Source organism: Erithacus rubecula (genome assembly GCF_903797595.1).
Source record: "Erithacus rubecula genome assembly, chromosome: 13".
Lineage (NCBI taxonomy): Eukaryota > Metazoa > Chordata > Aves > Passeriformes > Muscicapidae > Erithacus > Erithacus rubecula.
The window spans coordinates 7,018,932-7,041,789 of NC_136665.1; the positions used below are offsets into that span (position 1 = coordinate 7,018,932).

The 22,858-nt window shown below is 42.0% G+C and overlaps 2 protein-coding genes across 5 annotated transcripts in view; one reads left to right on the plus strand and one right to left on the minus strand.

Annotated features, from left to right (window-relative positions):
* The window catches only part of TMEM40 (transmembrane protein 40), a 23,040-nt gene extending 14,235 nt beyond the window's left edge, over nt 1-8,805 (plus strand). The window contains exons 14-16 of one of the 4 annotated variants that reach the window (XR_013775709.1): nt 1,838-1,922; nt 4,118-4,243; nt 7,940-8,805. The gene's annotated coding sequence lies outside the window, so the exon portion shown is untranslated. Of the gene's footprint in view, nt 1-1,837; nt 1,923-4,117; nt 4,244-4,368; nt 4,400-7,939 lie in introns of those variants that run through there. The other 3 variants (XR_013775710.1, XR_013775711.1, XR_013775712.1) reach the window with 3 other exon arrangements.
* Nucleotides 1-21,639, minus strand: part of TKT (transketolase) — a 21,967-nt gene extending 328 nt beyond the window's left edge. The window contains exons 1-13 of the mRNA XM_079316848.1: nt 21,338-21,639; nt 16,507-16,624; nt 15,038-15,151; nt 14,298-14,395; nt 12,461-12,652; nt 11,536-11,654; nt 10,452-10,645; nt 9,754-9,918; nt 8,983-9,139; nt 4,567-4,697; nt 3,473-3,556; nt 3,204-3,297; nt 1,491-1,613 (exon numbers count right to left, since the gene is read on the minus strand). Coding sequence (XP_079172974.1) covers nt 1,491-1,613; nt 3,204-3,297; nt 3,473-3,556; nt 4,567-4,697; nt 8,983-9,139; nt 9,754-9,918; nt 10,452-10,645; nt 11,536-11,654; nt 12,461-12,652; nt 14,298-14,395; nt 15,038-15,151; nt 16,507-16,624; nt 21,338-21,621 — 1,873 coding nt within the window. The 5' untranslated portion in view covers nt 21,622-21,639. The remainder of the gene's footprint in view (nt 1-1,490; nt 1,614-3,203; nt 3,298-3,472; nt 3,557-4,566; nt 4,698-8,982; nt 9,140-9,753; nt 9,919-10,451; nt 10,646-11,535; nt 11,655-12,460; nt 12,653-14,297; nt 14,396-15,037; nt 15,152-16,506; nt 16,625-21,337) is intronic.
* Nucleotides 21,640-22,858: the final 1,219 nt, after the last annotated feature.

Here is a 22,858-nt window from a genome sequence, read left to right on the forward strand (position 1 = left end):
GATGGAGCGCCCCAGCAGCAGCACCCACGCCCTGTGTGTCTGAGCAAAGGGGCTGGCAACTCACAGCCTCCCTTCCCAGCCTCAGGGACACACCAGCACACGTCTGAGTGGGCCAACTGTGAAATCAAAACCCTCTCCTGAATCAAAGGCATCCTGAGGACAAGCAGGCTGCCATTTCATAAGTACTCAGCCATCAGCAGCAGGATACACCTGCCTCTCAAGGGCACAGGACTGTCAGCAAGCTCTCACCACCTTGGCACCAGCCACCAGGAACCACATTTAAAAATACACTTTGACTGAAGAGCATTTATAAGTGTACTTAACATATTGAAATTCCAACCCATCTCAGAAGCACTTCAGAGCTCCATCTTTTTGCAGTGCCTGTACGTGCTGCTGGGCACCTCTCTGGTTATGTAATGTATTCACAACCTTTGCTCAGAGCTCAGCTCTGACTCACTATCAGTCACGGGGACAAAGGACACAACAGGAATTGCAGGGAGGCAGGAGAGACACAGAAGTACTAGGGAAGAAGAAAACTGGGCTTGTGTCAAAAGCATGTGGTGTGAGACCTGGTAGAAGAGGCACCTTAGTGCTACCCTTCAGCCAGAGTGTATCCAAGATCACAGGGCTGCCCACAGCTCCAGGCATGGTGGTATTTAAACTGAGCCTGCAGCCAGAGGCACCTCTGTGGCTGCAGCTGGTGAGATCAGTGCGAGGGGGCCTGTCATGCACTCAGGGCTCTGATGCACAGACACCTGCCCTGCCTGCACCACAGAGGACCGTGCCAGCACCTCACAGTTGAGACTCTGCCCTCTTGCAAACCTGTCCAGAGCTGAATACTAAGCTAGAAAATGATGAGGTTCAGTGATCTATCACCATCCATAGTCTGGGACAAAAGCATGGTGTATCCAGCACTTACAGTAGAACCAACTCACTTCAGGTACCTGGCAAGAGTGATGCTCACCTTAAATTAAGATAATATTCCCATAACTATACCTACTAATTTCTGTTAGTAGATATTTATGATGGTGGAGAAGGAAAAGGGAGAAATTTATCCCAGAATAACTGTGGAAGAACCGTGGAAACTGCCCATACCATGTGATTTCAAACAACCTGGAGCCAAGCTTTTGGACACATGAATAAACCTTCACAGCAATGGTTTCTCTTGCAATTTCACACCTGCAGAGCAGCTGCTGTACAGCTTTTCAGAGAAAACTCTGAGCAGAACCCCTGCAGCACAGCAGGAATTTACAATTGCACTGGGCAGAAATGAATCCAGACTTAATCAGAAAGACAGCCCTGATTACCCCTTACCCTTTACAACCTTTCAACACTCAGTATCACTTTGTAATCCTAGCAGCACCAAAAAAAGGCTGAAATCTCTCTTTTGCTTTAATGGGATGACAGCATCAGGTCCCATACTCCTCTGTCAGGTCAGAAGCTGGGAGCTTCCAGCCTCTGAGGACTGTGACCTCCCAGACCCTGCTCACCTTCATGGTAGTGGTCCTCAACAGTGATGATTCTGCCCTTGGTTGCTCTTGCACTTTCAAGTATTGTCTTCTTATCCAGGGGCTTTATAGTGAAGGGATCAATCACACGGATGTAGATTTTTTCTGCATAAATGAAAATTATTTACAACAATTAATTTCAACATGCAAGCCAATGCCAGTGGTACAGGCAATGGCTGTGATCTCCTGGACCATTATAAAACTGCCCATATGAACTGCCAAGTACCTGTACCTACGGCTCATCTACCACAGAACCCAGCCAACCCAAATTTTTATAAATATTCTTCCTCCATGCACCTTGTGCAACAGTGATATCCATTTATTCACAGATATGATGGAGGAGGCTTGGATGAGCGACTCAAGGTTACCAGGAGCACCCATCAGCAAAACAGTCATCTAACTGGCTTTCCCCAGGTAAGACAGAATCCAGTTACCAGAAAATCCTCCTACTCAGATTGTCAATTGCAATTTTTTCCCCAGACCTTTATTTTACCTTTATTGTCAAGCTAAGTGCAATTTCCACTTAGGTGTTTGGTGTGTAGGCATTCTGAATTCTTTCTTCACTGTAGACTGCCACCTCTCAGGTGTGCCTATCTGAGCTGTCCAGCCCTACTAGGCACTCTTAAAGTTGGTTGGCACCAGACCCAGATCTGCCCTGCCCTCATAAGGCAGGCCCAAATGGCTCATTAAAGCTGCAGACAAATGGCAATTGTTTATAAAGAATAGCAATTATGGGAGGTTGTCTCTAATCCTGGCTGGCTGAATACTGGGCTGACTCCTACACACGAAGAGGCCCTATTGTCAGTTTTGTGACTGAAGGCTCTTTAGTGGCCAATACATTTTGAGTATTAGACTCTGCCTCTGCACTATGGGATTATCTCTCCAGTGGTGATTACTCAGACTTCAAGATCAACAGAGCATTGCAAAGCATAGTAAATGTAGAAAAACAACAATGGTTCTGAACATACAACTTTCAAAATGTCCTAAGCCTGGTGACTCAAGGTCACTACAAAGTATCAGTCCACCCAGATGCTGCACACAAAGCTCCCCATAAGCCACAAGCAGCATTACTGTATTATCTCCTGCTGTTTGTAATCTCTTCCTGGGCAGAGGCCCCTGACTCACAGATGGGTTTTTGATGGTTTCTTTCTCGTATTTCATTGAAGGATTACCATTGCTGTGAGATGGCAGTGACTCGAACACTGCCACAGATTTGTGCCCCTCCCATGCCAGTTCAGAGCTGCTGCATTCAAAGGAACCTAGGTCAGCAGTGAGCCCAGCCCAGGGCCAGGTGCCCATGGGCACACACAGGTGACAAGCTGTGCTTTGGTACCTGGCCCTAGTCTGTTTGCAGCCAATTGTGCTGTACTTGGCCCAACCAGACCAGGTGCCACTCCTGCTTCTCACACAGTGGCCCCAAGCCTCTGCCCCTATGGGCATTATCACAGATCAGCAGTTCTAAGGAGACCTGGATGTGGTCTGTTGGCAATTTTCATGGCTACTAATGCCAACTAAAACCTCCACTAGGGAAGACTGGAAGCTGCATGCCGTGTTGCACTCTATCAGCTAACAGGTGCCTGACTAGTTGTCTGAACAGTGTAATTAATGTTTACCAGTACAAAGGGTGAGCAGTTAGGCTGACTGGTATTGATTTTTTTTTTCCGTGTTGCATGACAAAAAGGAAAAAAGTCCCACCTTTTCTCAGCTGCTCTGCTGCAGTCAGTGCTTCATGCAGAGTGACTCCTGCTCCAATCACAGTCACTTGATCATCCTTACTCTTCAAAATCACCTGCAAGAAAACATGTCCATGTGTTTTTAACACTTAATCTTACTGGGGTTTTTTTAGCATTTCTAGAGATTTTAATGAAAAGATGAAATCTTTGCAATACTTTAGAGGGAAAAGGGCTTTTACAAAAGGAACATTGTATATTTTTTCTGATTCTATTTATCTGTGCAGTATTTACCTTTGCCTGTCCAATATGGAAGTCCTCATTGTTGTTGTAAATGACAGGGTTTTCAGGACGACTGGTTCTGATGAAACAAATGCCCTGTTTCCAAGGTAAAAATGTTAGAAGTTAGGAAAACAGAAAAGTGTTGAGTCATTAATAAATCCTATGAAAAAAATACAGCAAAATGACTTTTTCTATTTGTCTGATATTCACCCTATGTTGCCTCTGGTTCTTATAAGTAAACTCTGCCCCACCAATTCCCATTAGTGCTTTGTGGCAGCTGGTTGCTTCAAACAGTACAAAACACCTCACCTCCTCTTAAAGCACACTGATAACTTAGAATTTCCTTTCTGATTCCAAGATACTTATTTCTCTTTTGTTCTCTTGTGGAAATGGAGAATGCCACTTGAATTAATTAGACCATATATGCACAACTTATACTCTGCCAATTTTAAATTAGAGAAGAATGCTGGGTTGAAAGCAAGGAAAAAGGCTTTCTGTCAGTTAAAGTTCCAGAAGCAGCAGCAAACTCATACTTTAATCTCTTCTTCCCACTCCTTTCCCCATCTCCCATCTTTTTTCCCACAAACCACTCATCACATTTGTTAAACACCACATTTCCACACTTCACTGAAAACCTGTAGTAGCAAAATCTTTCAGATAATTTGCTCCTTTCTCAAGAAAAACTTCTATGGCAGCCAAGGAAAATACTGATCACAGAGATGATCAAAATCTTCAGTACAGAAATTTATCTTTCAATATCCTGTTTCAAGTTTGACCCCAGAGGTAAGGTACCAGGAGAGCACTTTTAGGTTTGCTAAAGATCTAAGGGAGTTACACTTATTCTAATTCAATATAGATTCAAACTGCACTCGTGTAATTATTTACATCCCCCCAAATCTGGCCCACAGCATTCCAGACTGTTCACTCTGCACTAGCCTGGACAGAATGTCTGCAACCTTTCCTTGAAGAGAAAACATCCCACTGCCCTGCTGGAGCCTCGGGGAAAAATTTACGTGGGTAGAGACATGCAAGAAACATGCCAGAAGCAATAAGAGTAGTACAAAAGACAGAAGTATTCTCTGGCTCTGAAGTACTGTGATGCAAACCTTGGTGTTGGCAGCTATTTCCACTGCTTTTTCAGTGGCTACAGCATCACTGGGGTAAAACACAGTGGAGTTGGGAATAGCCCGGAACATGCACAGATCCTCCAGTCCCATCTGAGATGGTCCATCCTCACCTGAAAGAATTCAAGCAGGGTTACAAAAGAGCAAGTGCACATTTTAGACAATCACTCAATACAGAAGTGAGGTTCAATGTAAACCAGGCAAAAAATGAGAAAAGGGTAAAATCAGGCACACACACGACATGCAAGTCTACCTGCTTGAGAAAAGAATCATCTTCTCCTTAAACTTGGAACCATCTAAACAGTAAATAAGGATAGAAAGAGACTAAAAAGAAAGAGAACTGGGATTAAAAAGAAAAAATAGGAAATAAAGTACAGCAATAAAACAAAACAAAAGGAATACAACCAAATAGGAAGGGTACAAATACAGAAAGAGGGACACAAGTTATCTGAACATCTTCAGATTTACATGTGCTGAGGCAAAATTTATACTTGTCAATAAGAGTTCCTCCAGATTTAAACTGCTAGAAATGTAAAAGGAGAATTGTATGTGTCCCATCAGAAATGGAGAGTGCACTTGGTACAACTACTCTCAAATTCTTAGGCTGATTTCAAAATTAAATGAAGGGTATGTATGTATTTTCTAATACTGTAAAGAAGTCTTTTAAGGAGCAATAGAGCATCTGTGTTGTTAATTTAACGAGTCGAGTGCCTCGTGGCACAAACTGCAGATCTATGGAGAAGAATCATTAGCCAGGACACGTGCTGGGTGCCATGATGTTCCATGGTTAAAGAAACAACCACCACAACACCCCCCACCCCCGTGGCCTTATGTAAGGGAGCTCTGGGAATGGCACTGCTCCAAACCAACCATGCACAGAGCTCTGGATCCACTCGTGTCACAGCCTGCAGCAGCAGGGCAAAGAGCCTTCCCACATGCACCCTCTACCTGTTGTTCAAGAAGGACGAGTTCACGAGGAAGGAGGAGAATATTCTCCTAAGAGCAGCACAAAATTCTGAAGAACTTTAAACACGTTAAAGAGATCAATCATTGAACTCTGCCACTGCACATTACTAATAAAGTAAGTACAGACCAGGAAGAGGAAGTGTTTTAGATTTCAATCAAGACATGAAAAGGCCCTCTCAAGATCCCAGTTTTCTAAATGTGTGTACTCTCAATGAGAGGGATCCAGTGGGCATTTTCCTTTCCTAAAATACACCCACACAATGAAGACATAGAAGGAAAAGGAAATTATGAAAAATAAAATTATCAGGTGATAATTTTAATATCCTGAATCTGAATCTTATCCAAGGTAAAAAGTTACTCATACTTATCCTGCTTTGGCTATGGTGGTGTCAATACCACCAACATTTAAAGCAACTTACAGGTACAAAACTTACATTTATAGCTTAATAAAAGGAGTGTTTAATATCAACAATAGCAAATGTCCAGGATATAAAACAGTCTAAACAATTGATACTTGTATTTCTGACACATTTGCATTATGATTTCTTTTTCTATATGTTCAGTTTGAAAAATACCAATTTTTTCTATTATTCTCTTATGACCTTAAAACTTATTTAATGTTTCAGTCCATCAGCAACTATTGGTCTAGGAGTGAACATAGTACAAGTTCAGAAGGTCATTGTGATAGCTATTTCTCATAAATGTAATGGGTTCAAATTTCAGTGCAGCAGAAGTCCAGGTCTATCTAGGACTGCATATATAGAACTTCAATTTTCACCACAGATCCAGATGGGACTCTGAATCCATGCAGGCCCCAAGTTCTAATAGGAAGTATGTTTCATTCATACCCTTTCATTTAAAATTGAATTTTTTAACTGCTAAAGGATTTTTTGAAAAACTTTGTAACTCTTCATGTAAGTAGCAAAACTTACATTAACATCATATAACTCTTTATATAAATTGCAAAACTTTGGGTTGAAATTCTTTTTTGAAAATCAAGTTGAGGCTTGAATAAGATTTGTACCTTGAACAATTTTATGAATCCAACTCTGCACTTCACAGTCACAGATTCTAGCAGAACATTTCATATGCTGAAAATTGAAACTTGGAAGTGTATTTCTAGGAGACAATTCCAGTAACCCAAAGGAGTTTTATCTTCTTAAATTAGCAAAGACCAAACCTAATTGGCTTTAGCACCAACACCCTGCTTGCTAAAAGTCTGAAGGTGGAAGGACAGATTTTAGTGAGAGGCTTGTAATAGAATCCCTCCCTTAATTACATACAGAAGCCATAATCTGATAAACACTAGATACAGTCTCTGCTCCAGAGAACTATAGTGCTGCAAGTTAAATTTGAGGTTTGGGATAAGATTACATGTGTTTATGAAGCATCTTTTGATCTTTACCAATATTACAGATCAAATTAATTATTTTGTTTTAAACGAAAAAGAAAAAAAACCAGCCCAACTCTCCTCCAAACCTTACTGCCAGCCAAAACTATTAAATCAACTGAAAAACTGATGTATGCAGAGAGCCTTAATTTACTACCCCTGTCAGCTCCTTTGCTTTCCTAAGAAACACCTACTAGTTTTTCAAGCATGAATGTCTACTTGTATTTCTTTCTTTTTGGTATGCAAGTCTGTTCCTGTTTTCATGGGTCATGTCTATGCATTTCAGATAAAAAAAATAAAAACTCTCTTCCTCCTTCAAACCAAAGCCAACCTCAATATGATCTGACGTGTTTCAAACAGTTACAGTGGGAAGCCAAGACCAGGGAAGGTTCTGCTGGTGAGGGCCCTCAGCCAGTTGGTCTGAGCTGTGCTGGCTCTGCTGCCTTGGCCTCCACTGGCTAACCCTTTCTCCACACCTCTCAGGTGGATGGACTGCAGGGCAGGGCCTGGGCAAGCAAAGTTCCTTTTGCTGTAAGATATCCTGGGTTTGGCTGGGATAGTTCATTCTTTTCTTAGCTGGTACAGGGGTGTGTTTTGGATTTAGGGTAAGAATGCTGTTGTTAACACACCAATGTTTTGGTTTAGCTATGTGGTGTTATCCTAAATCAAGGACTTTTCAGTGTCCTCATGCTCTGCCAGTGAGGAGATGGACAAAAAGCTGGGAGGGACCATGGCCCAGACAGCTGACCCAAGCTGGCCACAGGGACATTCCATACCACAGAATGCCATGCTCAGCATAAAAACTGTGGGGGCAGTTGGCTGGAAGGGACTGATCACAGCTCTGTGACAGGCTGGGCATTGGTCAGTGGGTAATGAGAAATTGTATTGTGCTTGTTTTTCGGGTTTATTTTAATAATTACAATTATTATTAGTAGTAGTACTTTGTTTCATTTATTAAACTGTCCTTAACTCACAATTTTTTTTCTATTCTCCTCCCAGTCCTCCTGCAGGGACAGGGAGTGTGTGGGTGGTACTTGGTGTCCAGGAACAAGAACCAGACACAGATCAGGCTCATGACCTCCTGAGGAATCTCAACATACAGGAGTCCATGGGAGCCGACCAGATGCATCCCAGAATCCCGAGGGGATTGTCTAATGTAGCTGCCAATACACTCCCCATGAAAAGTCACAGCAGTACCAGGTGGAGTCCACAGTGACTGGAAAAAGGGAAACACTGCACCCAGTGTTAAAGAAGGGAAAAGAGAGAATCCTGGGAACTACCAACTACCACTCTGTGCTTGGGAAGATCCTGGAACAGATCCTCCTAGAAGCTGCACTAAGGCACACGGGGAGAGGCAGGTGATTCAAGACAGCCAAAGGTAAGTCCTGCCTGACTTTGAGCAACCTGGTCTAGTGGGATATGTTGGAAGGAGATGACCTTTAAGATCCCTTCCAACCCAAAAATTTTTATGATTCACTTTTCTGAATTATATAACAGCTTCAAAGTTACTGTTTCATCAGTATGTAAGAGGTTTTGGATTTTTAAAATCACCATATTAACAATTTCAGTAGTAAATAAGTTGATAAGTTAAAGTAGTTATTTCAAATGTGTGATCTCTAAAGTGTTTTTGAGACTGATGGACAAGAGCATCTGTGCAAGAACAGTATAATTAATTTCTCATTTGAGAGACTGGAAACAAAGGTACAGTAAGCACATGACTGTTCTCTCCACAGAAGACCTCAACTGCAAAAATGAAATGGAACCTAAACTCCTCAGTTTCAGCCCAATCCCTTTTTATCAGTCTTTACTTGTACAGTGGAGAAGCCTGTGGGGAAAAGTCCTAATTTTCATCAGGCCAAAGAGGAAAAACATTCTTTCTAAATACAACAAAAGTGGATTTGCAAATACAACTTCTCCCTATCACTGCTGCCACTGTTACACCACCCCAGCTATAGCAGAGCTTGTCTCAACAGAGCAGGATCCATTGAGTGCCACTTATGAGTGAGTGTTGGGGAGTGCAGCAGGAGGCCAGGCGCCCTTACCGATGGACACCCCGCAGTGGGAGCCGCAGAGGTTGATGTTGCTGTCGGAGATGGCAGCCATGCGGATCTGGTCGAACGCCCGCGTGAAGAAGGTGGCAAAAGTGCTGGCAAAAGCAATGGTCCTGTCACGAGTGGCACAGCCAACTGCAATGCTCACCTGAAAGAGGGACATTGGACAAGAACAGTGAATTCCTCATTTATCAGTGGTTTCCAGGACATCATCTGTGGGACTTCTCGCCCTAAAAATTTAGCAAGAAGCTCTCAATGCAGATTAAAAATTTCTATTCAGTCCTGCTTCTAATTGCTGGTGTTTCCAGAAAGGAAAAGAGGTAACTCACCCTCCCAATATCTATTCTCCTGCATCTCTTCTGCTCTATGCTTCAACTGCCAGTTGTTATTGCTCACTCTTACTGGCAGCTTCTTTTCTTTATCTGCTTAAAGCAGACATTGAAAGATTTTTAAGACTTATCCCCCTCTTTCCACTCCTTGATCAAAGGCTTACATTCTCAGTCCAACGGACATGGTCTTGCTATCTCCAGCAGACAGAAATCTTCATTAGTAAGAGGGAATGGATTTACCTCTGTTATTTGGACTGGTATTTACTAAAACAATCCTTCTTTAGCAAAATGGAAATTAGAACTAGGTTCCTAAATTGGTTTTTGCTGCAATTACCTCACATTTATTTGAAAAGCAGGTATTAGACCCCTGTTCTAAGGGGACTCACACTGAAGGGTCATACTGAACTTTCAGTAAACCCAAGGGAGCAGTTACCATGTTCTGCTCAGCAATGTAGCACTCAATGTAGCGATTGGGATGTTCCTTCTTGAAGAGCTCTGAGAAGGTGGAGTTCTTTGTGTCACCATCCAGAGCAATCACTCGATCATTGGCGTGGCCCAGTTTAGCAAGTGCAACCCCGTAAGCCTTGCGGGTGGCCCACTGCAAAAGGAAAACACACCAGGGCTGCTGTCACTTGCTGCTTTCTAGAGGCTTTTTTTGGTTCCTATTTGATTGTTTTCAAATGATAGCAGTATCAAAAGTACATATGAGAACAGTGACACACAGAAGAGTAAACAAACCCACAATGAAGCATTAGAAAATACATTGGTGCTGAAACTGGCAAGTCCCTGCCAATCCTGCTAGGAAATGTTTAAAAACTTGCTTTCCAGTCATGGAAATTCACTGAACCTCAAGGAGTTTCTTCAATTTCAAAGGCCCATAAAGTAGTTTAAAAATCCTGATAATGAAATGAAGAAGAGTGATTTGAATCTCCATATTTTAATATATTTATATATGCTTTTGATACCCAGCAAGTTGATTGTCTATGTCACACCACAGAAAGAGGTGTCTGCCTATTGAGAAGTGGTGGGTAGTGGCAGTTGTGGCAAGGAATAATAGAAAATCTCCTGCCATTCAGTTAAACAGTCTCACACTTTGAAATATGTGACCATCAGTGAAAAAGAAGGGAATACCTTTTCTCCCACTTTGTAAGTTGGTGGAGATGGCATCTTAATGCTTCTAATATTTACTATAGGTGCATCTTCTTCAGGAAGGGCTGGAGAAAGCTTTTTCTTGTTTTGGATTCTGTCATCTATTTCCTGAATGACCTGCTCAGCCATATTTTTTGGAAGGGGCTTTCCATGCCAGCTTTCCTTATCTTCAACACCTGTGTATTTAAAATCAGATTACAAGTAAGAAAAGTATAAAAACAATTTAGGTTTTTAGCTGCAGATTTCACCCAGATAAAAGTGCAGTGGAGTGTTATAGTCCAGTATTGTCTTCCAAGAAAAAAATTTCTTGAGCAATTACAGTAGTATTGAACTGCGTTAAGACAGACATATTTAAACAAATAGGAATTTTACACAATCAAATTACATATACTCCAAACTTGTGACAAAATCCCAGCATCTTCTACTGAAATTATTTGTAAATTTCCACCTAGCAGACCAAAGTGTGGGAGGAAGCAACCAGTATATCAGTGTGAACATTTCCCATGAAATTTCAACAGTTAGTTCTATGTAAACAAGCTCAGTTAAGTTTGAAACAACAGTTAACCAAGGTGTCCAATTCAAACAAGATCTGATGTTTTACAGCTTTATTTTAATAGCTTCTGATGACTCTTATCTGTGCACCTGGAACTAACAGCCAAATCACCTCTCTGGCTCATACACTACTTTTCCCTCAGTCAACTGCAAATAATGAACTTTGCTTGCTTACTCAATGAAAAGGAATGAAGATATTTACTGCTGTATTAATATTTATCTGGTCAGAAAGGCAAGATCACTGAGTGCTGCTAAAAGCTGTGGCTAAAGGGAATCACGGCAACCCTTGACACACTGAGTGTGCATTTGCTCCATCTCATGGATAGAACACTCCATAGCTAGCATGACTCACTTGATAGGACCAAACCAATTTTCTCAGCATTAATGTTGCTGAGAGGTGCAGAAGGTGAAAGACCTTATGCAGGCTGTTGCTCAGATGTGCAGGTACCTTTACTGCAGCACTAGGTACACATCATACCCACCTGTGTATGCAAAGCAATAATTGTTTTATTACCTGATATGCCTTTGCCTTTAAAAGTCTTTGCAATGATGGCTGTTGGCTGATGTTTGGCCTGGCCAAAGGCTTTGCAAAGCTCCTCCACACTGTGTCCATCCACGATGATGGCATGCCAGCTAAGAACACAAACAGATCAACTGTTTCTAAAGGGTTTTAGCATGTGACACTCTCTGGTAGTCAGCAATAACAATAACAAATACTAAATTCCAGTGCAGTGTCTTTTTAAGAGACCCAAAGTATGCCAGAAACACGAACTAGCATTTATTTGAGACCATAAAAAATAGCACAGCTGCTTTTTTATAATGCAAAATGAGTCATAGGGGGTTCAACAGCTACGAGCAAAATTCACAGCCCACAGATAACTAAGTTATCCTACATTTCTTCAGACATAATGGCCATTTTTAATCACAAGAGCAAATCAAACATCTAGAAATAAGATGAACACTGACAATAGATGTTGATTAAAAAACCCCAGAACACTCTGGCATAATTTGGTTTCTATTGTATCTGACAATTTTTTAGCATGGACTTTGCATCTACATAGAAATATGAAACTAAATGAAAGCTGATACACAAAGAATTCTCTTACTTTCTATCCTGGTTTTTTTCTGATCTACTTGCTATGATTTGATATGGGGTCACAGTTATAAAATCAGAATTTAATGTGTTAAAAACAGTTTTAAGACCCCTAATAGATTTATCTGTGCAAGCAGTCCTTATTTTTCCTCAAAACCAACAAATTCTGCCACTTTTAATACTCCTGCTGCAGCCATAAAATCGACAATACTGGACATTATTAAAGACCATCTTCCTTGCTGATGGAATCCTTTAGAACTGAAAACTCATTTGAACAATTCTGAGAAGCAAATAAAACACACATTTTCAAATGAGAGATTATCCTGAGCTTCTCCCACTCACATACCCAAAGGCCTCGCAGCGTTTCTGGTAGATTTCAACGTGATGCTGCAGAGGAGCAGGGTCACTTTGTCCAAGACGATTAATATCAAATATAGCAACAAGATTATCAAGCTTGTAAAAGCCAGCAAAGGCCATTGCCTCCCAAACAGAGCCTTCAGATAACTCTCCATCTCCAAGCAGACAGTACACTCGATAGCTAGAAGAAATTAGAAATGAAAATAAATTAGGTTTGATGTGTAAGCACACAAATTAATTCAAAACTCCTTCAATAATTCATAGTAAGAATTATTTTCATTTTTCTATCCCAAATGCAATTCCTATTGTTCATTGCATTCACCTCAGCTAAAGTTACGTAACCTCAGATGAATCAAATTAAAATAGTTCTGAGCTGATACACGTTAGAAAAATAAGATGAGAAATACTGCACCCCTTTCCAAACCTTTGTCTCAAAAAAATGAAGTCTTAAGCCTCCCACTGCAAGGCTTGACTGAACAGGCCCATTGAACACTGTCACTGTGACTCAGCAAGATCCTGAACAATGCAGGAACAGTTACCTCTGCTTCCTCCTATATACACTCTGGAAGGACAACCAACAGGAATTAATTTCAGGAAACTCTAAATTGTGGGTGAGCTCAACTATGGATTAAAGCCTGCTCATGGCAGATTTAGAGTTCAGGAATAAGGTAACCAACGTGATATGATTTTGTGGACTATTTCTCCAACCACTGAAGCTTTTATTTAGGTAAAACTCAAGTTAGCAGGAATACTGCCTCATCTCTATGAAATTCAGCCACAGCATTTGTCTTTTACTACCATTCTTATGGATGACAAAACTTTTGTAAATGTTTATTACAGACTAATATAAAAAAAATATTAGTAAATTAGCCTTCAAATATATAATTTTAAAACAAAATAATAGAGATGGCTGTCAGTGATTTTTCTTTACTCAAAATGAAGCTATAATAGACTTTTGATCTGATTCCTACCTGCCTTCAGCTAAATGTGAACTCCTTGCACTTAAGCTGCTCCCCAGTGCTGCACGCAAGACCACCTTTTCCTTTTGTCATGTAAGCACTAGTTAGATTTTTTCCACACGTAGCATCTGCTAAACTCAATTAAAATCAGCAAGTCATCTTTCACAGAAATGATTTCAAGCTAGTGAAGTGTAGGACACATTAACTGGGCAGCCTATGCTCAGATGTACCAGAACTGTCAAATAAAATATATCAACCACATCAGGCTATTTTCCCTCTCATACAGATTTGCCTTTAGACATCTTCTTTTCTTATGCACAAAACAAATGGCAGGAACAGTTATTTTTCTCTCTGTGGAGTTGAGTGCCTTTCTGATAACATTTTGGAGCCCTACTTTATGATTCAATTATGCTATTATTTACCATAAGAGTTCCTTAGCCAACGTTCTCCATTATTTGCCATCTGACTTTGAACAGACAACTCTAGCTTGCACTTTCCTTCTAAAGGGACACATCCAGTCTCAAAATGGGTATCAGTTACTCTCTGGAAGTTAGAGGCTCCTCCAACAACTCCCTGTGTTCTCTGTTCAGGAACATCAGCTTGCAATGCTGTCAGATTACAAAAGAAACACACAAATGCACTAATTGTTGCTAATCTTTAAATACTTGGTAGTTTCACTGGCAACAGCTTTGTGATTATCTGTCATTTAAAACATGAATTTGAAATCAGATCAGGGCATGGAGGATGGAATAAAGGAGAATGAATCTATCTATCTATCTATCTATCTATCTATCTATCTATCTAATTTATTTTAACAAAACTTTCCCATTAAATGCCTATAATCATGAAGTATGAAAATGGAATTACCTGGCTCTGTCAAAGAATTTTCCAGTGTATGCCATTCCACAAGCAGCACCAAGACCCTGCCCAAGGGATCCAGTAGCCACATCAGTGAAGGCTTGTCTCTGAGAATAAAAAGACAATTACTTTACAGTTGTGAAATAGAGGAAGTAATTTCCAATGCTAGAAGATGGTTCAACATACATCAAAATGCAGCTTCTCAGCCATAACAATGTGCAAGTCCCTCTAAATCTTGCCTTGAACCCCTGATTTCCCTGCTGTGCAGGTTTCCTTCATGATTACTGTCATAAGCCAGCTGGGCTTTCTGAGAGGGAATGGAATTTCTCAGCTATGCTTCGGATGGCAACAGTTAAGAATTGATTATTTAGTGTAAAAAAGAATCAATTGAAACAACTGGCTGGGAATGGAAGAACCAATGAGGTGGCCAAACTGGGTGTAAACTCTTGAAATACCTCAGAGCTGCTTAAAGGACAAGTGAAATCTGGATGGAACTTTACCTAAACATTTATAAAATGGAAAATATTGCCATGCTGGGCTGTAGGGGAACTTTACTACAACAACAAAGATAATTTTTTCAAGCTCATTCAAACACAGTTCAAATTAAAATTCAGTTGTGAACCCATAAATGCCATCATCCTTCCTAGAAGTTTTTATCTTTCCTGTATCTGACAACCAAAATTCCTGTGAAATACATGTACTTGTTCTACAGAAAACATACTTTTGTATCAAAGATTATGAGCACTCACTGGCACTGGGTGTCCTTCTAGGACAGAATCAATTTTCCTCAAGTTCAATAATTCTGCTTCTTGTAGAAAGCCAGCCTCTGCCCAAACAGAATATAAAATGGGTGCTGCATGACCCTAGAGAGAAACAGAAATTGTAAACAAAACACAAGTTTCAAAATTCCCAGCTATCAAGACAAAACTCTACAAAGCTGACAAACCTGAAATTAGGCTCTTGTGCCCATTAGGAAGGCACAGAGTTATTAAACACTTTTACAATGCACACATGCACACTGATGCTTGTTTCCAAGTTCCCCATGCCCCTGCTTACAGCAGGAAGAGCAATGTTATCTCACTAGAACTTCTTCAACATGAATGTACTCAAGGTTGAATGCAATGAGTGACAATAGGCAAAATTTTAAGCTTTGTACACTCAGACCTTTGTGGATCAGTCCTCTTCCACTCCTGGAGTCATCAGGAGTCAAAAAGAGCATGCAGAGCAACTCTGGACAGAAACACTGATTAATTAGAGAGCTGAAGTAAACATGAGGAGGTGACTCTCTCAGTGCTTCACCTCAGCATCAACTGCTTGCTTCTCACTCAATTCCTTTTTTCAGAATGGCCACCAGAAATGGCAACAATTACATCCAGCACAAGGACAGTTACAATGGGCTACACAGCGCTACTGTGCGCCACCACTTGAGCAATTCTGACTCAAAGATGGAATGTGCATCACTGGAGCACCTCATCTGCCATGTTTTACATCATTTGCCATGTTTTATGTTTTCTGAAGGCCCTCAGGCACCTTAAGGCAGATGCCTTTATGTCATATGACCAATACATTGCCATGACTTGCAAGGGCACAATGTAAAAGAGGACAGAAACACTAACAGTCAGCACAGATTGGGGTTTAAGTGTTTTCTGACCCACAGCGGTTTCAGATGTAACAATGACTTTACTGGCACTACCATACTGGCACAGTAGGAATACAAACTACAAACTACTCACTAACCTGCCCTGTTTTGTGTAATGCTCCCTGAGAAGCTGGCAGGAATTAGTGCCCACTGTGACATGGCTGCAGGCAGAACAGCAGGGCTGCATTTAACAAGACAGTACAAAAGCCAACTGCAATTGCCTCGTTAGAAAAATAAAACAGACCTTATTGCATCCTGATAGATTACACAGACAAATGTAATATTTATTATTTAACATTAGAACAACTTAACATTGTAGAGGTAAGACTTATCAAGACACATTACAAAGACCCTTTCCTTTTTTAACTGTTTTTAAATTATGCTGCAATTTAATTCAGCCAGCTTCTTTCTTTCTGAAGCAGACAAATTCCAGGCTCTCAAATATTTCCAACAGACTTCTGTGCAGATATAAGTGTATGTAAGCACAAGGCAAAGAAGACAAGTCAATTTAGTCTACAGACAGACATCTCTTTGCTAGCAGACTGCATCAGAACAGCAAACCAGTAATTATTTATTTACCTTCGAAAGAACAAAGCGGTCATTGCTGGCGTTTCTGGGGTCTTGCACTTTGTACCTCATGGTATGGAAAAACAGCACAGACATAATCTCTGCTGCACTGCAACATGATGTAGGGTGGCTACAAGTCAAGAAGATCCAAGATTACCACTTGTGTTATTGTTTGTTCAGGACTACATCTTTAAAATATCACTTTATCAGACCCCAATTCTGCAGCATTAAAATACACAAATCTGAAGTGTTTGATAACCCACCCCTGTGCTGTTCCCCCAGTGCCAGTCAGTCCCTTTGAGACAAAGGGAGCCTCTGATCTGGCTGAAGTGGATGTTCAATCTAGACCCTGCTGACAGCTCAAGGATTTGACTTTTAGAGCTTTCCCTTCTCCTCCATGCCACCACCTGAAGGGATGGCTGAAGCACAGGACTGTCAGCCTGGGCCTGAAATCAGACTCCACTGCTTCATCTGGTCTCAGAAATTCACACCAATGCAGAGGAAACAAGGACAGCTTTCCACAGAACTGCAGTCAGTCACTGAGTGGAGAATTTAAAAGCATGGCATCAGGACTTGTTCAGGCTCTGATGCACATGCAAGGATCAGTAATGCAAGATTAACTTCTGCAGAAAGTTCTGGAACATTTATAATTGTATAACTTAGGAACCATTTCATTGTACCACATTAGAGCTGACAGAATAATAATTCTGATTTCTAAAGAGGACATTAAATAATGCAATACTTGTTTTCATCTTTATTGAAAATGGAAATGGAAATTTACTGTCTCCAGTAAACACCCATACACACTGTAAAACACTAAATTGCTTAATTTTTGGTTAAGAGGGGAACTAACATTTTCTACATCTACATCTTTGTAAGTTTGAAATATTGTATGAGTTGTTTTATCAAATTTTTAAAGTATCTGGTATAATCTCTCCTGTTGAACTGTCTGGGATAACACCAGCATGAATTCATACTTCAGCTATAACTTGCCTTAGGAATACATAGGCCCATTTCACAGGCAACTGTGCCATAAAGTACCAACAAGTGAATATAAAGTTATGTGAAGAGGTTATGCAAGCAGCAAATATGGAGTTATTCCATGACAAGATATATATTTCATTGAAAGTGCAATAGAAGGGCACAGAACTACTTTTATTTATCTACATTACTGTAATTTATGTAATAATCACTGTAGTTCTTATGCACCTGGAATGGATGGCACTACTTGACCACTTGGGAATACCAGCCTTGGCTTTTCACTTGCCATAAAGCTTAAAAGACATAAGGAGGCTCTTTAAAAACCTTTATTGAGGGTGGAAAATAGCATTTTTCAGATTTTACTGGTGTAAACAGCATCGTTCTCAACATCAGCTGTTGCTACTGAAGCACAGGAAAGTGCATGATGAATACCAAGGAGGTTGAAAATGCAGTTTCATCTCACTTCCTCTTCTACCAACATTTACTTTTCATCTTTAGAAGGCTATTCTTCAAATATTTGATCCTACTTGTAAAACAGGACAAACTGACTATGAAAGTGTCACTTTTGTTTCCTATATGTACATTTACCATGCATGTTAGCATTAGACAACACTGTCACTAGAACTTTAGTCAGAATAATTTCTTTTGATAGTAATAAACTTCCCCACCCAACATAACTGTAATAAGAGAATAAAAACATGCAAAACACTAGCAAAATACAAATTATGGTTAGTGTCCATCCCTTAGTAAGTACTCACACACAGGGAACCAAGAGAATTAGCTTTAAACCATGGTCCAAACATATTAGTAAATATTTATGTATTTGAGTTAATCAATAAGCCTTACATGCTTGTTTAAAGCCTTCATTCCTTTAATTTTATTAACTTTATACTTAACCATACTTCTATGAACTCCTGGTCTTGATTTAAAAAGTTTTAAACCACCTAAAATGGTAGCATGTGGAAATAAAAAGAGTAGAAAAATTTAATAAATTACCTGAAAATTGGAAAAAAAAATATTGTTAAAACTACAGGTTAATTAAATAAATTTCTACATCAGAAATAACAAAAAAAAACCCCTTAAGTTTGAAATACAGTTCTTCAGTAGGAAACCAAACCAAAGTGCACTAGAACACCAAGATCCTGGATCCACACAAAACAAGGATAAAATGATTGCTCTGAGTCAGTTTTGTGGGGTTTTTTATTACTCTGCATCAACTGATGTTTGTTCCATCTACATGTGTCCACACATTTCAACTAGAAAGTATAATGGTAGAAAGCTAAACTGGAACACTGAGTAAAAAAAAACTGAAGAAAAAATAATCTGCAACAAGTGATCACACCACATATTATGAAACTTAACTGCCTCTTAAGAAACTGTTGCAACTTCCACTTTTAAGAATGTCTCCATCCTGCTCTAGGAAGCCAAGACACTGTTTCAAAACTGCAGAAATTTATCATCAGCTACAGCAGAGACTCTACCCATATCAATAGAAATGTGTGCACTACTTATCTGAAAGAAAAGCTCTTCCACGCCCCAAAGCAAGTATGTTCAATCTTTACAACTAACTTAATCAAATTTTTTCCCCGTGTAAGTCATTTTGAACATGAATTTTTTTTTCCAGTTCACTGAATTTTTCCACTCCAGCTGATGAAATACTCAAAGTGATGTGTTTGAGCAACTACAGGATCAGACTGATTTAGCTCTTGTCCAGGCAAAGGCTGTACTTTCTTCAGCAGAAGGTAAAAAAGGTAGACTGCAAGAACTGGTGTGACATATCTACCACACTACCACTTGTGTTGCAATACATGCCACAGTTCACAGAAATTACTTCCTTGAAAGTAGTAGGCAGGTCCTGTTTTCTCTGAAGTGCCTTTATTGCAAGTATTTCCTTCAGTTTTTACAAACTACACCTTTAACAAACAGGCATTTCCTTAACAAAGTCAAAACCATCATGACAATTCACATTTTTAATTAACTGTAAGCTTCTATTAAAACTTAACTTGCACTCAGACATCTTTTCCTATCCTCAGTGCACACCAGCAATTTAAGCAAAGCACACTGTCTCAGTTTTTGGAAAACATATTTATAATGCACAGCCTCTTTGGAAATTTACATGCTTTGCCTAACTCCAAACCAGACTGAATGTCTTTTGAACACATTACTACACCATCATCTTGGCAACCAAATCTTATTAAGAAAATATATTACTTGTCAACAGAATCTTCCCTCAAGAACCCATCTTTCATAATCTGCTTGTTATCAGGTTGTGTAATAATTTCAGACTACACAACTCCAGTGGCAGAATAAACCAGAGGGATTAATGAAATGCCTTTGTGCTAAAAGGACTCAGTGTTGTAGCACACATGAACCAGGGAATAAAAAGCATGACTAAAACTACTTTTACTATTTCTTCATCAGTGTGGTGAGCATGGCTTTACTGCGAATTTCATGGACTGCAGAAGAGAAACAGAGGCTGTAGTATCTGAACAGAGGCTGATCCTTATTCTTTAACAGCACACCAGACAAAACAGAGAAATATTTTTGTCTGTTAATAAGACAATTGATGATATACATCCCCTGTGGCCTGCTTAAAATGCTGGAAGCTGAACACAAAAGCCTAAGCTCTACAAAACACAGTTTTTCAATTTACACTTTTACAGACTTATGTAATACTGTACACTACAGCTCTGAAACAAATGAAGAACTAAAAGGGCAATTGTTTGGTATCCCATACTTCTCTCTCCAGACTGGACCCAACAAGACCCAGATTTGTAAAAAAGCACTGCTCTGACTTGCTGAGAGGTTTCCCGCGTCCAACACCCCCTTTCACAGGAAGAACCACACAGCACTTTCATTTGCTGTCTGCAAACACAACGAGTAAAGTTCAGCTTCGACAGCCATGTGAGGCAGCCCATGCCAGGCACAGGGCGGGGACTGCAAGGCAATTCAAAGAAGCTTTATAATATTTTACACATCACCCTCCGTCACACAAACCTCAGCATCCAAGAGATTCCTTCAGATTTTTTTTTTTTTTTTTAACACTGCAGCTAGTTTCAAAGAGGTCCAAAGGAGGAAATTGCAACAAGACAGGATATATGTAAAAAAAAAAAAGCCAAGCACTTAATATGGAAGCATTCATATGTTTTTCAAGCAGAAAAAACGGCTTTAATTTTACATGACTAAAAGCGGATTGTTTGCAGAGATTTTTTTCCATAGGTAAAGCACGATCAAAGAAAGGATAACCCTGGAATCTGCACACATCAGAGCCCACGCTAAATCCTGTCCAGAGGCCTGAATAAACTGCCCATTGGAGACCGCGGGCATTGCACAGATAATCCCACTTGGGCTCACTTGAAATTCTGTGCAGAATTAGTTCCAACTGACGGGCACGCAATGAAAAAGAAGCCGCTTGCGCCTCGGGCACAAATTCTTTGGTTTCCAGTCCTGCACCAACTTAGCATTCCCGGCCTCTCCCAGTCACAACACCCGCCGGCACCGGCGACCGCCGTGGCCGGGCCGGGGCGGGCTCTGCCCGCGGAGCCCCCGGCCGCCATTTCCACGTGTGCCAGCTCCGCATCCACGGTGCCGGGGCTGGCGGGACCGGCTGCCCGCTCCCCATCCCCGGCACGCCGCCCCAGCGCTCCCGCGGGCCGGGCCGGCCGCACCCCGCGCCGCGGGCGGGAGCCGGACCGCGGGACCGGGGCTCCGCTCCCGGCGCGCCCGAGAGTCTCCGGGCAGCGGGAGCCCGGCACGGCCCCTCCCAGACCGTCCCGAGGCCCGATGCAGCCCCGGCATGCGGGAGCGCGGCTCCGGTGCGCGGCCGGGGCTGGGTCGCTGCACGCCCGCCTCCCTCACTCACCCGGAGCCGGCCGCGGTCGTGGCCTTAATGGAGCTGATGCGGAGCCGGTTGGCCGTGTCCTTCAGCGCCTGCAGCGTCTGCTGGTCGGGCTTGTGGTAATCCTCCATGTGGGCGACGCGGGAGGGCCGCGGCGGCTGCGGGTCTCGGGCGGCGGCGGCTGGACCTGCTCTGAGGATGGGCTTGGGAGGGCTGCGGCGGCGCGGCTCACCAGGGCCGAGCGCTGGGGCGGAGAGAGCAGCACGGGGGAGGGAGTGGAGCGAGGGGGCGGAGAGAGGAGCGGCCATCTCCCTCCATCCTCCCTCCGTGCTCCCGCCCACGGGCAGGGCCCGCTCTGGGCGCGGCTGCCCCGGCTCCTCCCGCGGGCGCCATTTGCGCGGGGCGGGGAGCCGCGCTGAGGGAGGGGGAGCCGGGCTGAGGGAGAGAGAGAAGCTCTGAGGGAGGGGGAGCAGCGCTGAGGGAGAGGGAGAAGCTCTGAGGGAGGGGGAGCAGCGCTGAGGGAGAGGGAGAAGCTCTGAGGGAGGGAGAGCAGCGCTGCCCGCTCAGCTCCGCTCGGGGAATCACAGCAGTGGCAGGGCTGGGAGGGAGCTCTGGAGATCACCCAGTCCAACCCGGCCGTGCAGGGTCACCCAGAGCCGGTGACACAGGGACGGCTCCGGGCGGGTTTGGAATGTCTGCAGGGAAGGCTCCACGCCTCCCTTGGGCACCTGTTCCAGTGCTCTGCCCCCTCAACCTAAAGAAGTTCTCTCTCATGTTGAAGTGGAATTTTGTGTGGTTCAGTTTTGGCCATTGCTCCTCTCCTGTTACTGGACATAACTGAATGGTCTGGCACCATCCTCTTGGCACCTGTCTGACATGTTTATATGCATTAATGAGAACCCCTCAGTCTTCTCCAGAATAAACAAGCCCAGCTCCCACAGTCTCTCCTCACAAGAGATGCTCCAGATCCCTCATCCTTGTGGCCTCCACTGAACCTCTCCAGCGGTGCCTTCTTGTACTGAGGAGCCCAGAATTGGACAGGGAACTCCAGATGTGCCTCAGTAGGGCCGGCTAGAGGGGCAGGATCACCTCCCTCGGTGTGTTTGATTCATCCCCTGCTGTATAAAACTGTTGCTGAGGGTCTCCACCCAGGTCTATTCCTGTCTCTAAAAGAATGTCACAGTATCCCACAGTTTAACAATAACCTGACTCTTCCACACAGGAGAAACAGTAGCAGACTTGCCCTGTGTGGCTTCCTGTCAGGATACAATTCATATTTCCATAATGTATATTACAAATTTGGTGAACACAGAGACTTTTGCAAAAATTATTGACTTCACCAGCCATCAATTAGCCAATACATTTTTTCTAGCAATTCTGAACACTATGATGTTAAAACTAGAATTAAATAGGCCAACAAAGTACTTCATATTAGTTCTAGAAAGCTCAAGCAGCACTAGAAGTCACAATCTAGAAACAAACAAACAAACAATAGGTTAATCAGACAATAATGACAAAACAGTAGTAGTGCTAGGTTGAAGGCTG